The 11,394-nt window shown below is 49.1% G+C and overlaps 3 protein-coding genes across 3 annotated transcripts; 1 reads left to right on the top strand and 2 right to left on the bottom strand.

Moving 5' to 3' along the window:
• Nucleotides 1-4,073: 4,073 nt before the first annotated feature.
• ALT_1416 (carboxylesterase/lipase family protein) lies at nucleotides 4,074-5,912 on the bottom strand (the record flags this gene model as incomplete). Its single annotated transcript, XM_033562278.2, has 4 exons — nucleotides 4,074-4,672; nucleotides 4,730-5,350; nucleotides 5,407-5,593; nucleotides 5,646-5,912. The coding sequence occupies 4 exons, from the start codon at nucleotides 5,910-5,912 to the stop codon at nucleotides 4,074-4,076; spliced, it is 1,674 nt and encodes a 557-aa protein (XP_033418169.1).
• A 1,730-nt stretch (nucleotides 5,913-7,642) lies between these two features.
• ALT_1415 (uncharacterized protein) lies at nucleotides 7,643-8,119 on the top strand (the record flags this gene model as incomplete). The annotated part of the gene is made up of 1 exon (XM_033562279.1): nucleotides 7,643-8,119. One exon carries the CDS (start codon nucleotides 7,643-7,645, stop codon nucleotides 8,117-8,119), a length of 477 nt encoding a protein of 158 aa, XP_033418170.1.
• Nucleotides 8,120-8,382: 263 nt separating this feature from the next.
• ALT_1414 (glutamate--cysteine ligase) lies at nucleotides 8,383-10,747 on the bottom strand (the record flags this gene model as incomplete). The annotated part of the gene is made up of 7 exons (XM_033562280.2): nucleotides 8,383-9,384; nucleotides 9,441-10,026; nucleotides 10,087-10,212; nucleotides 10,270-10,412; nucleotides 10,474-10,539; nucleotides 10,614-10,686; nucleotides 10,737-10,747. The coding sequence occupies 7 exons, from the start codon at nucleotides 10,745-10,747 to the stop codon at nucleotides 8,383-8,385; spliced, it is 2,007 nt and encodes a 668-aa protein (XP_033418171.2).
• Nucleotides 10,748-11,394: the final 647 nt, after the last annotated feature.

Raw genomic sequence — 11,394 nt, 5'->3', positions numbered from 1 at the left:
ACGACAAATGGATTCTTTTGGCTGCGCCACTGAGAGACTATTGATCAAGTGTACTCCTGACTCCAAAACGGAAGGTGAGGATCGCAAGTTCCTTACACCGCACAATCTGGTGATTACAAATAAGCGTCCTATTCAACGCTATGGTGATGTGGTGTAACCTAATTTCAGCTAGTGTCTCGTAGATTGAGTTCAGTCGTTGCTGCTTATCCGGGATATCTCCGCTGGAGCCTGGAAAGGATTGGTGAGAGGAATTTCACTGAATGGGATGCTGTCCGATGGTGGAATATCGAATGGTTCTCCTTATGGCCTAGTCTAGAAGGGGGGCAGTGTAATCCATAGTCAGGTACCGTCCCCGCTTGATCCAAGGGTTACAGGTTGATTACATAGATTTCATATTCGGATCTCCGCGGCATCTGACGTACATTGTCTTCTGTCACTTGGCATCGGTAAATAATGCTTCCAAATGGTAGAAGAATTATTTGCCGGGGACCATAATCACTGGTCTTCCATATTTGGTACGACATTATCGGCGACCACGCGGAAATTTGAAGTAAAAAAGCCGTCACCGATCTCCGGCCGAGCACGGACGAAGGCCGTGGCGGAAGGAATCCAGTCGCCCAGCTAAGCAAGAAAGAGTGTATCAGAAACTATGGACGACCCAAACCCTCGGTGCCAGGGAGCGGTGTGCTCCTACTTCAGAGTCTAATTCTATGGTACTCGGGCTATACTCTCCTCAGTCTGGTAATAATCATCGTTGAAATTCAATTCCGTATGCCGTATGGAGTATGTACTCGGGTGATCTGTGTTTCTATTCCACGAGGCATGCATGTCCAAAATTTATTGCAGAAAGTACTCGGTGCTCCGTGCGATATTCCACTCCTGACCCATTATGGGTCTATTACAGTACTTCATGCTATTTTGGTATTGTATATCGACGAATGGAGCTCGCTTAGAGTAAGAGGAATACAATGCACCATCTCTTTCTAGAAAGGTACCACGATAGCCGGAAGTCTAGGACGGCCCAATTCCAGATCTTAACCTCTTCCTGCCGCTTTTAGCTCGTTAGTGGTGGGGCGTTCAGAGTCGAACCGAAATTCTCATTCCCGGTTCTTCATCCTGATTGGGGAATAGTTGATTGTTGAAGGTTGGGTATTGAACTTTTGGTGGGATGTTGGTAGTCTGGATCTAAACTCGGATTCGTTCTTTAGGGGTAGGGGTGATGTGGGAGTACAAGTCGAGATGGGTACAGTAGTAATGTACCTACCTGCATCATTCTGTACGGAGTATTTTGCAGTATAGAGTCCGTAGGTACAGCATTAAAAGTCCGTCGTGCCTTTGCAATCGTCTATCACCCATGCTCAAAGTGGATGCAGTCGGAGTAGTCATCCTGTCTTGTCTTTGTTGTTTTTCTCTTGGACTCTTGACTTCACATGATCAAGTATGAGAAGTGACCCACTACATATGTGTGTCGTTTCCTGATTGCTCGGTGGTGACATCCGGAGATCAATGGGTCCCAAACGGGTAGTCAGATGGGATCCGAAGACCCACTTTGCTCAGGGGAGGACTAGATATCATCACGATGATTGAATGGTCTCAAAACTCAGCCTACCTGTTCCGTGTACCATTACCATACTATCGGATCGTCCCCGGTCATTCTGGTCTAATAGAACGGGCTCTGAAAAGGAAGCTCCAGATTGTGCCCAAGCAAGGTATGTCTTGGGATATGAGATGAGTCCATGTCTCGCTTCGATCTCTATCCAACCCATGTTGGGATCGTGGGCTTGAAACACTTTCTTTGTCTCAATCAGCGTCCAATAGTATACGCTAGTAGATCAGCAGATAGGGCAGTGATGATTACTCACGTTACACAGCAGCACGATGGCCTAGTCTTCACTAATAAGTCGCTATTATGCCGCTTACAAAACAGATCGGCGTCCTCCACGACAACGATTTTCTTCGCTTGCATCCAAAATTCTAGTCAATAGCTATGCCGGAAGCAAGGAGAGATTTGCCCAAATCGACATCACCTGACTGGTCAATACGCTTTTTCCTGCTGCAGCCCGCACGTCGAGATCTGTAGATGGGTAATACAGTATGCGGATCTATGCGGATGCAGATCCCAGGCAAATCCTTATGGATACAGTTCACTACGTCAGCGTGCAAACCGCCCAAATAGGTAAGGATGCCCCCGTACCTATATGCTCGGCTACAGCGCATCAGAAGATTGCCGAATCGGATGTTCGTAAGGCCATACCTGCATGCTTGCATCTCACAAGAGCGGCCCGGATCGAGAGATACAATAGATGAGAACACTGGTGAGGCTCGGGGCCTCCTGAGACCCGGAAACGTGGATGGTTCATAGCACGCATGACGTCCTACCCAACTGGCTTAAGCAAGGCAAACTATCGGTAGTACCTGAGTAGATGACCTCGCTTGTCCAGAAACGGACAGGCTCGACGAGGCTTGAGGCTTATTTGCAATACCTCTGCATCTATTTCAAATTTCTTAGGGCGTGCGGCCGGTTGGACGGTCGACGGCCAATCTGCAGATAGAAGATCCGGGCCATGCAAGGCTACGGCTTAGCGGCATTTGACCGACCCCCTAATCCCCTATTGTTGTATTGACTACCAACCGTGGATGCTCGATGCTTGGTAAAACAGTCGTCCTGACGGTATTACATCGCAGATCTACCTTCGAACTACCGGAGAATGCAAGGTTGAATGCGTCCTTGAAACTTAGCAATCGGCCGAAGCGCGATGGATCAGAGATCGATCTGGAACGCTCAATCGTTCCACATCTTCCCTAGCTGTTTGCGCATTGCATACTACCGTAGTCTATTGTCTATAGTTACATATAGACCTCATATTCATACCTCATCTATTGTCAAATGTATGCAGTCATTAATATTTTGTATAAGTTATCCTTTGTCTTTTATTAGTACTGACCTGAGCGACTATTTGCGTAAGTAATCGTCGCTGTCATCTCATTAGCTAAACTGCATGAAAAGGAAATTTATGAAGCTAATCCCAAAATGGTAATTCCTCAATCGCCCCCTAAGTTTAAGCAATCATTCAGCATTCTCCACCCTATCTACCCGAGAATAGCAAGGGACACATCTATGACCTATGGTTGGTTGGAACTATTGACCGGCATAGCTAGCATCAAGACATGCATACTGTCCAGATCATGCAAAAAGAATGTCCCAGCGGTCCGCAGATATTTCCAACGTAAAACGGAATGTGTACCTGTACATGAGGAAAAAACTTTATTCTAGGAGATTAATGTGCTGTGGGTGCAACCACGACTCGTCCGAATATCATTATCAGCATGCACCTGACTTCCATATGAGGTAAGGTGTGATACCGTTATCCCTGCTGACTGTAAGATACTGGTATTTCCTGACATACATAGGTATGTACTACGTAATTTTCGTACACTGAATAAGAGTCCTCTTACTTCCTATTGGCTTTAGGACCATATACATTGGATATCGATTCTCAATGAGACTTTTGGAACGGATACATGACAGCTGTCATTTGCTATAATTAGGCTTGTCAACGTTATATCTTCTGTGCAGATGCGAGTATTTGTTACCTTAGTATCAGAGTCCCTTGGTATCCAAACTCGAAACATCTAGTAATCTTTGGGGTTTGGACCAGTTTTGAGTTTTGACATGATCGTAGGTAATGGAGCAGTCTGCCCTTGCATACCGTTGTAAACGTACAGGAATGAATATTACGTTCCTCATTCTGAGGTATGTCGAGTCGTTCAATTGGACATTCTGTCTAGAAGATGCACGGTCGCCAATGGCGTGGAGTAGATTGGCGATAACTGCTCCTAGCATGATTTGGTAATGTCGGTGTTGTCGACGAAAGATGGATATGTTTACAGAGAGTACGAGGCAATTCTTCCGAAAAGTTCTTGGTATTGTAGACATATATCATTATCGTGGTGGTTACGTTCTATTTACAACTGTAGCTACAACAGTAGACGTACTCGAAAATATCACGGCTCTGCGTCTGTGCTACAATCAGAGAAATGCTTGTGATCCTCAAGGCACATGATCAATGTAATCATCGCCCATAAACATCAGCCTTGGAATTGATATAGTCAATCCCCTTCTTCCGCCATGTGTCGGGCTCCATGTGGCTCGTAACATTGGCATCGAAGAGCAAGTCGACTGGCTTTCTTCTGCCGTACGGATCCCAGTGCACGGGGGAGTTCTTGATGCCCGAGTTTGGATCCAAGTCGTGGATGAATGAAGCCCACATGCTCGTCATCAGCTTGCTGAGCTGCTTGTATGACTCAGGCGTGCCGTCAAACGGTTTACCACCATGATAGCCAAGTCCCTCGATGTTGTTGAAAACAAACGCCACCTCCTCAAAGTGGGTGGCTCCCAGGAGTAGAGGAACGTCTGCCGCGTGGACATTGAAGCGGTAGCAGTACGCCGGCGTTGATGTCTCTGTCCACGCTTCACATTGTCGGCGGCGGATGGCGTGCATCATCACATCCCCTGCGTAGGCAGATGTACGTCGCCATTGATAGCCCATGGATGGCACACGTTGGGATCCAAGATACTCAGGGATACCTTGGGACGGGTCGTCAGGATAGAGCCGTAGGATTTGCTTTGCTACTGGATGAGTGAGCTTGATTGTCCCTCCATATTTGGCATCTATCTTGATGGTTAGCAGGTCTTCTAGCAATAAAGATGAAGAGCACTCCAACAAACCTGTGAGGTACTCGTAGAATTGCTCCGTGGTATTGATTCCAGAGGGACCAAACACTGACCCCTCGTCTGTGTTCGTACCAGCAATGATGGGGACTTTGACATATTTGTGTTCCTTCAAGAGGACACTGCCGCGATCCGGGATGAAATCCCCGTCAACCACGGGGGCAAATCTATAGTTGGGTAAGCCGCCAGTACCGTTGAGCGCGGCATTCAACGTCTCAAAGGGAACTTCACGCAGACATTGCAGCGTGTCTTTAGCGTCTGAGCATTGAACTTTCGATACAAGATCATCGTAGAAGCCTTGGAACACCGTGTAGCTGGCTGGACTAACGGATATTGACCCACCAGATTGCATAATAGCTCCGCGGAAGAGACCATCGTCTCTGCCGTCGTACGCTGTCAGATGATAGCCAACAGACATTCCTCCAGCGGACTCTCCCCAGATGGTGACTTTGGCCGGGTCGCCTCCAAACGCCGCAATATTCTCTTGGATCCATTGAAGCGCCAATCTTTGGTCTCTGAGCCCGATATTGGTGTTCCCACTGTCAACGACTTCCTGAGAACTCAAGAAGCCCCATGCAGAAAGGCGGTAGTTGAGCGAAACGGCGATGAAGGGTTTGCCTGAACAGGTAAGCATCTTGATAGATTGCCTTCTTGTGCCTGAGCATATGTCATACCAATTTCGTACGAGTTTGCAACGATAGCAGACATGTTATAGCGCTCGTCAGAGCCTGAGCCCATGTAGAATCCACCCCCATGTATCCACACACCAACAGGCAGCTTCGAGCTCTCATCGACCGACGAACCGCGGATGACATTTATGGTGAGACAAGCTTCAGACATCGGATACCAAATAGAGTCCGACTACTCTCAATCAGCCTGCCTGGCTTCTGCCAAGAGAGAGGAGTTGACTTACGCCGTATCCGACACAGATATTTGAGTACTCCTTTGCATCGCGCTCCCCCTCCCAGCTCTCATTCAAAGATTGGGGAACTTTGAATCGCAAATTTCCCACAGGCTGCTGGGCATACGGCATACCTAAAAAGAAATCTTGCTGGTAATTCGCATTTCTCACCCCAACGTAGGTACCATTGCGGACGTGGGCCTTAGGGTTGGAAACGCTGCTCGGTGCAGCATTCCCCACGGCCCAGAGAGCAAAGAAGGAAGCAGCCAAAAGTCTCATTCTGAAGGCTCAAGACTCGCTATTGGGACTTGCGCGCCATTTCCTCCCCGTCGCAAGATTCGGCTTCGTCGTCTTATATAGGCCGGTACCCATTGTGGTGGCGCAAAGAGAAAGGGCGCGAATGACGCTACCTTTTTTTTGCAAAGCTGGTTTTTCGGTGATTGTTGGCCTCCATGGTGTGCCCTCGATTCCGTCAGTAGGCTCTCATACATGCTCCGCAGGACGACGAGTCATGAAATTTGCGGGGTCCTGAAGAGTGTGGGGATCCCACAAAACCCACCCCGGCGGTTCTGCCTAGAAGAGCAACGATCATCATCTCCATTGCGGAGAACATGATTTCGTGGGGGCAGAATTGGGTATTGAAAACGAGAAATAGACTTAGTCATGATGCTCAGGCTATTGCAGGCGGCACGGGATTGCGCCGAAGAATAGCCGTTGCCGACACGCTCAAGGCATGTGAGATGGCGATGTAAGGCATCGCAAGCCGAAGTCTATTGCCGGCCAAGAGTCTTCATGGATGATTAAGCTCTGACAAAGGTTGACTGGATAGTTACGAGTCAGGGAGGTTTCGTCAGTGAGGTTTCGTCAGGGAGGTTTCGTCAGGTGGGGTCGAAGTTAGAACGTGAAATGGCCTTAAAGGTGGCCGGTAACAGATGGACTCTGGGGATGGCCGTCTCATTGATGACACCGGTGTTGATAGTGTCGATACGATGATTGAGAGTAATGTAGATGGGTGCAAGACAGCAAGAGTACTCCCAGGAAACAACAAGCATGAAATGGCTGACTGCTCAACCCGCGCGTGCACCATGCCCGCAGACCGCAAGGGCCGGACGGAAAAGGGGAAAGCCAAGCCAACGACAAGCCAACGACAAGACTCTAGTCTTGGTCCAGCTCAGTGCACTTCACTTGCTGGCAGTGAAGACCTCGATTGGCACTTCCAGGAGCTCTGAAGCGGAGGTTCCATACTGGATGCAATCATTTTGTATTGTTGTACAAGGAGTCAATCAACCCCTTCCTTCCGCACATCTTACTCTGCAGGTTACATTTTCCGATATATAAAGTTCCAAATCTGGCCATAGGACGGAAAGTATCCGACATAAGGTCTGTATGGCCACGGACGCCGGCTAACACGGCCAAGAAGCTGAGCGCTTCTCCTGGAGGCTGTTGGGAAATGCTACGCAATCATCCTGCTTGTGTTGCCTCCTGGTCTTGACCATGTTGCACAGTCAAGAGGCAACCTTTCAAGCCGCATTCAATTCTTCATGTGCCCCTGCCATTCGGCGGTTAAATGGATCATACTTGTCAGACAGTAAAAACTTGATGCAGCTCGCAGTGTAACGGTGACACGTCCAACCCGTCCTGTAAACGTCTTTCCAATGCAGTGACGAGGAGATCTGTCAGCATGTCCCTGAATTGCGAAGGATGCTCTAGCGTGTAACAATTCTTCTCGCAGAGAGATCCCTCGATCAAACATGTGCCCACTGCTCTCTCAAGCATAAACAGCGGGATCAATCTGCCTCTGCACTTCCAAGATATAAATCTCTCAGCGGAAACCTGCATGTGAAATGGCTGATGGAACAGCCGGGGGGTGGTCGACCTTCGATCAAATGGAGGTCTTTCCCCGGAACCGGCAGCCTTTTGCCATTCACTGACACAGAAGCACACAGCGTAAGCGGAAAAAGCTCTTTCACTTCTACACCACCACCTCCAATCAACTCCACAAGTCCAGAATGTGCTGGACACTACCAAACCAATCTCAGCAACAATCGGATGTCTCAACCTCAACCGGCTGCAATCTGACAGAGGAGGTCGACGCCATTATCGCAGTGGCAAAGGGATTCCTCTCGGCGTTGGAAACAAAGTCTCGCGATGACTTCGACAAGTACTGCGTCAAGGCAGGAGGAATGGCGCTCTGGCCACCGCCACCCAGCGTGCCACGATTCTGCACCATTGGAGCCTTTGTCGAGCACATTTCCAAGATCAAGGACGATATCGACGAGCGCATTTGGGACCCTGAAGTGAAGGTGCACGAGTCGGCAAATCTAGCTGCTGTGTGGGCCCCGTTCAGGGCGAAGATCAATGGGGTTGTGGACCATGTCGGTGTCGAACTGTTCGTCCTCCATAAGATCAATGGGGAATGGAAGGTGACTGGTCTGGCTGATTCGTGTCGACGACCAACGGAGGATGAGCAGATTTCCCTGGCTTGAGATCAGTTTGGCTCCACACATGATCGGTTTCGAGGGACGAATTGCTCGGATACCTGCAAGGGATTCTGCGGAGAAAGCCAAAGATTAAAAGTGCAAGGGGGAGAACTGGAAAGGGTCTGGATAACAAAGACGGATTTGCCTAAGTCTTGTAATGGGACACCAAGTAACGCAAGAGAATGCTATCTATAGCTAATGATATTATCCACCAATGCTAGGTCTGTGAAACAAAACTCATCACTCGATAATGCAAATGCTTTTGAATCTTATTTGCCCCTGAGTAATTGCCATCCGACACTCCCGTCTCTGCCTTCCTTTACGGTCATCTCTTCCACAGCCTTCACAAGGTCGTAGCAGATCTCTTCAGATACCACGCTATCCTGCTTATACGAAGGATGAGAGGCAACGAACTCACGAATCCACCGGGCCCCTGTCCAGAGAGTTCCGTTTGCTCGTTTCCTGATGAGGTCAAGGTAGGTAGCTAAGGAACACCGAGTCTCCACGTCGACATTGACGCTATTCAGGTACGATTCGACGAGCGGAATGAGCCCCGGGAATGATCCATCAGCAGAGCCATTGACAATTTCATCAATAGTCATAAGATCGTACTCCAGATCCACTGGTCCAAGAGGAGGTGACGGAGGCGGTGTATTGTAGGCAGAAGAAGAGGCCGATGAGGCCTCGCTGGCGCTGGTCGAACGATGGCTCGCTCTGGGGACACGGCGGGAGAACGGGTCTTTGCGGAAATAAAACTTCCGGTCCAGCACCGCATTGCGTGCATGAGCCGTCTCCATGTTCTCAGTGGTTCGCTGAATCGGTATGTAGAAGTTAAGGTCGAAGCTGAGGATGGCACGAGTGACGAGAACAATAAAGATACTGAAAGCCGCATTCTCAAAGTCCGTCATCTGAATCTCCATTGAACGGAATTCGACACGCCAGCCAATGTCAGCCTTGTCTGGTGGCGGCGGCTTGAAGCGCATGTGCTGCCAGTTAGTCGACTGTAAGTTCTCAAAGTGGTCGGCCTTGTTCAAATCCAGCTCGTCCAGATCCTCTGAGAAGATGACCAAGGGGTCACGGATGAAAAGGTGGGCAAAATGAGTCGCCAACAAATCATCCATGCCACCCTCAACAAGTCGCTTCTTGATGTCCTCATCCACAATCAGTTCAGGATCCAGGTACTCCTTGCGCAGCCGCGGGTCCTGGGAGATGTAGGTGGAGTTGGACGCGTATCGAGACTTAGGGATCCTCCATCTATCATTCTTCAGAGGCTGGTGCTTTTGTTAATTCGATTGCGTCGAAAGGCAGGGGATGCAAGATGCCTTACAAGTTCGCCAAGCTCTTCCCGCGTCCTATCGTCAACAGAGTTCCCGATTTGATTCCACCGAACGTCAGTATCGACAAGGAATCCCTTGTATATTGGTGTCGCAGCCGTAAGTGCCAGTAAAATGGGTCCCAGCGGGCTAAGCTGGTCATACAGTTTTCTCCCTTCCGTTATGTTTTTTGCTTGGAATGTGATCTGAAGGCAGCAACTGCCCATTCCAAACGCCATCGCATCCATATAGACATGGCCTTCCTTTGCTGCTCCATTTCGCACATCATCATCCTCAGGCCATTTGTGAAGATCATAGTTAACGGTGGGGTCCTTGAAAGGGACTGGGGTGTTCTTGTCCACGAATACAGGCACATTCAACTCGACCTTCCGGCCCCTTCTCGACCTGATATTTGCTGCCAGTGTTGGGAATCTGATATGTGGATTAGCAATTTCGTCCGGGACAAACTGCGAGCGCAGTGCTGGCCCAGATGGAGGATAGTAAGGCTGAATGTAATCATCCTTTGTCCCTAGACGAGGAAATGTGGTAAGTGTGATGGGGACCTCATTTGGCGCCATATGAGACTTTGCAATCTCCCGCCTGAACCAGTACAGTCAGTGACCATGAATACATATTAATCGATGGCAATAGCAAACGTACCTCCATTTCATATTCGATTCCACTTTCAAAAGATCCTTGAAGTCGATACCCCACGGCCTACCCGGAGTAGCCTCTAGCATAAAGCGGCCGAACTCGGGATGGAAATGAGGAGGTTCTTCGCCCTCACTAAGTCGCCGGTATTAGGCAGATCCGGCAATAAGGCACATAACTGAAATAACTCACTGTTCTTTACCATGCGCCGGACCAGAGCGCTTCTCCTTCCACAATGCCTCGTCTCTGGCCAAGGACTTGAGAATCTCAGCTTGAGCCAGAGACAATCGCGCCTTTTTAGCCTCGTCATCGATAGCTACCACAAGGTACTCGACCTGATCCCGTGTGAGCCATTCGGCCAAAAAGAGCAATCAACTCGATGGAAGAGGTAGCTACCTCGTCACCCCAGAGCAGGGCATCACGCTCTTTCCCTTTCGCTCTGTTCCAAATAGCCAGTAATTGCTATCCGTTATGTCAGTAAAGGTCCCGGTGTCCTATGTCGTACGGACAGAGAACATTGACTTTAAGGGACTGACCTCAATTCCCCATTTCCGCACTTGATCGGAACGTTTCTTGGCTTCCTCCCAGTCAAGTGCTGTCCCAAGGGCTCTTAAGCTAATATTAGCAGCAGATTCTGCGCATCGTCACGCTTGACATACAGTAAACCCATCGTATCATGAAAGACCCGACCAACCCAGTACAATCAGCCAAAGCGGTCAAGCTGAGGACAAATCCAAGAACCCGCACTGAGGAGGCGGAAATCCCTGGCAGTCTAGACCTCGAATGAACGCGGGGCCAGCGAGTAAGATGCAACCAATGTCCGTAGCAGGCGATGCAAAGTATCCAAGGTACACAGGAACAGGAGAAGAAGAAGTGAAATTATCTGATCATCGCAGAAGTGATGGTTGGACTTTATCTGCTTTTCCGCGCCGAAGCTTCGGTGGCCGGAATCAATCGCCTATTGGCGTAAATCTTTCCCACTGGCATAGTAGTGGGGGAGGATTTTTCGTTCCCGCGGGGCAGCAAAATTGGAATACTCACTAATGTTGCTGATAATGCGGCGGAAACTGCGCGAAGAGGATTTATAAGCAACCTAGTGATTCCTCCAAAGCGCGGAGGTATCGGATCATGTGATTACGTCTGTAGCACGGAATAGGGCAGCAGTGCAAGTATGTTGCTTATTTTTTGAAGCAAACAGCTAGGACATAGGACACTTTTATAGCTTACTATTGATCTTCGAGGAGTTGTTGAAGACTTCTGAACTCCACGATATGCCGGTGCGATTTAGATTAGCGTGCCATGGATGATATATTGTCT

Source organism: Aspergillus lentulus (genome assembly GCF_001445615.1).
Source record: "Aspergillus lentulus DNA, contig: Alt04, strain: IFM 54703, whole genome shotgun sequence".
In the NCBI taxonomy this organism is placed as follows: Eukaryota; Fungi; Ascomycota; class Eurotiomycetes; order Eurotiales; family Aspergillaceae; genus Aspergillus; species Aspergillus lentulus.
This window is presented reverse-complemented; position numbering and strand designations above follow the sequence as displayed.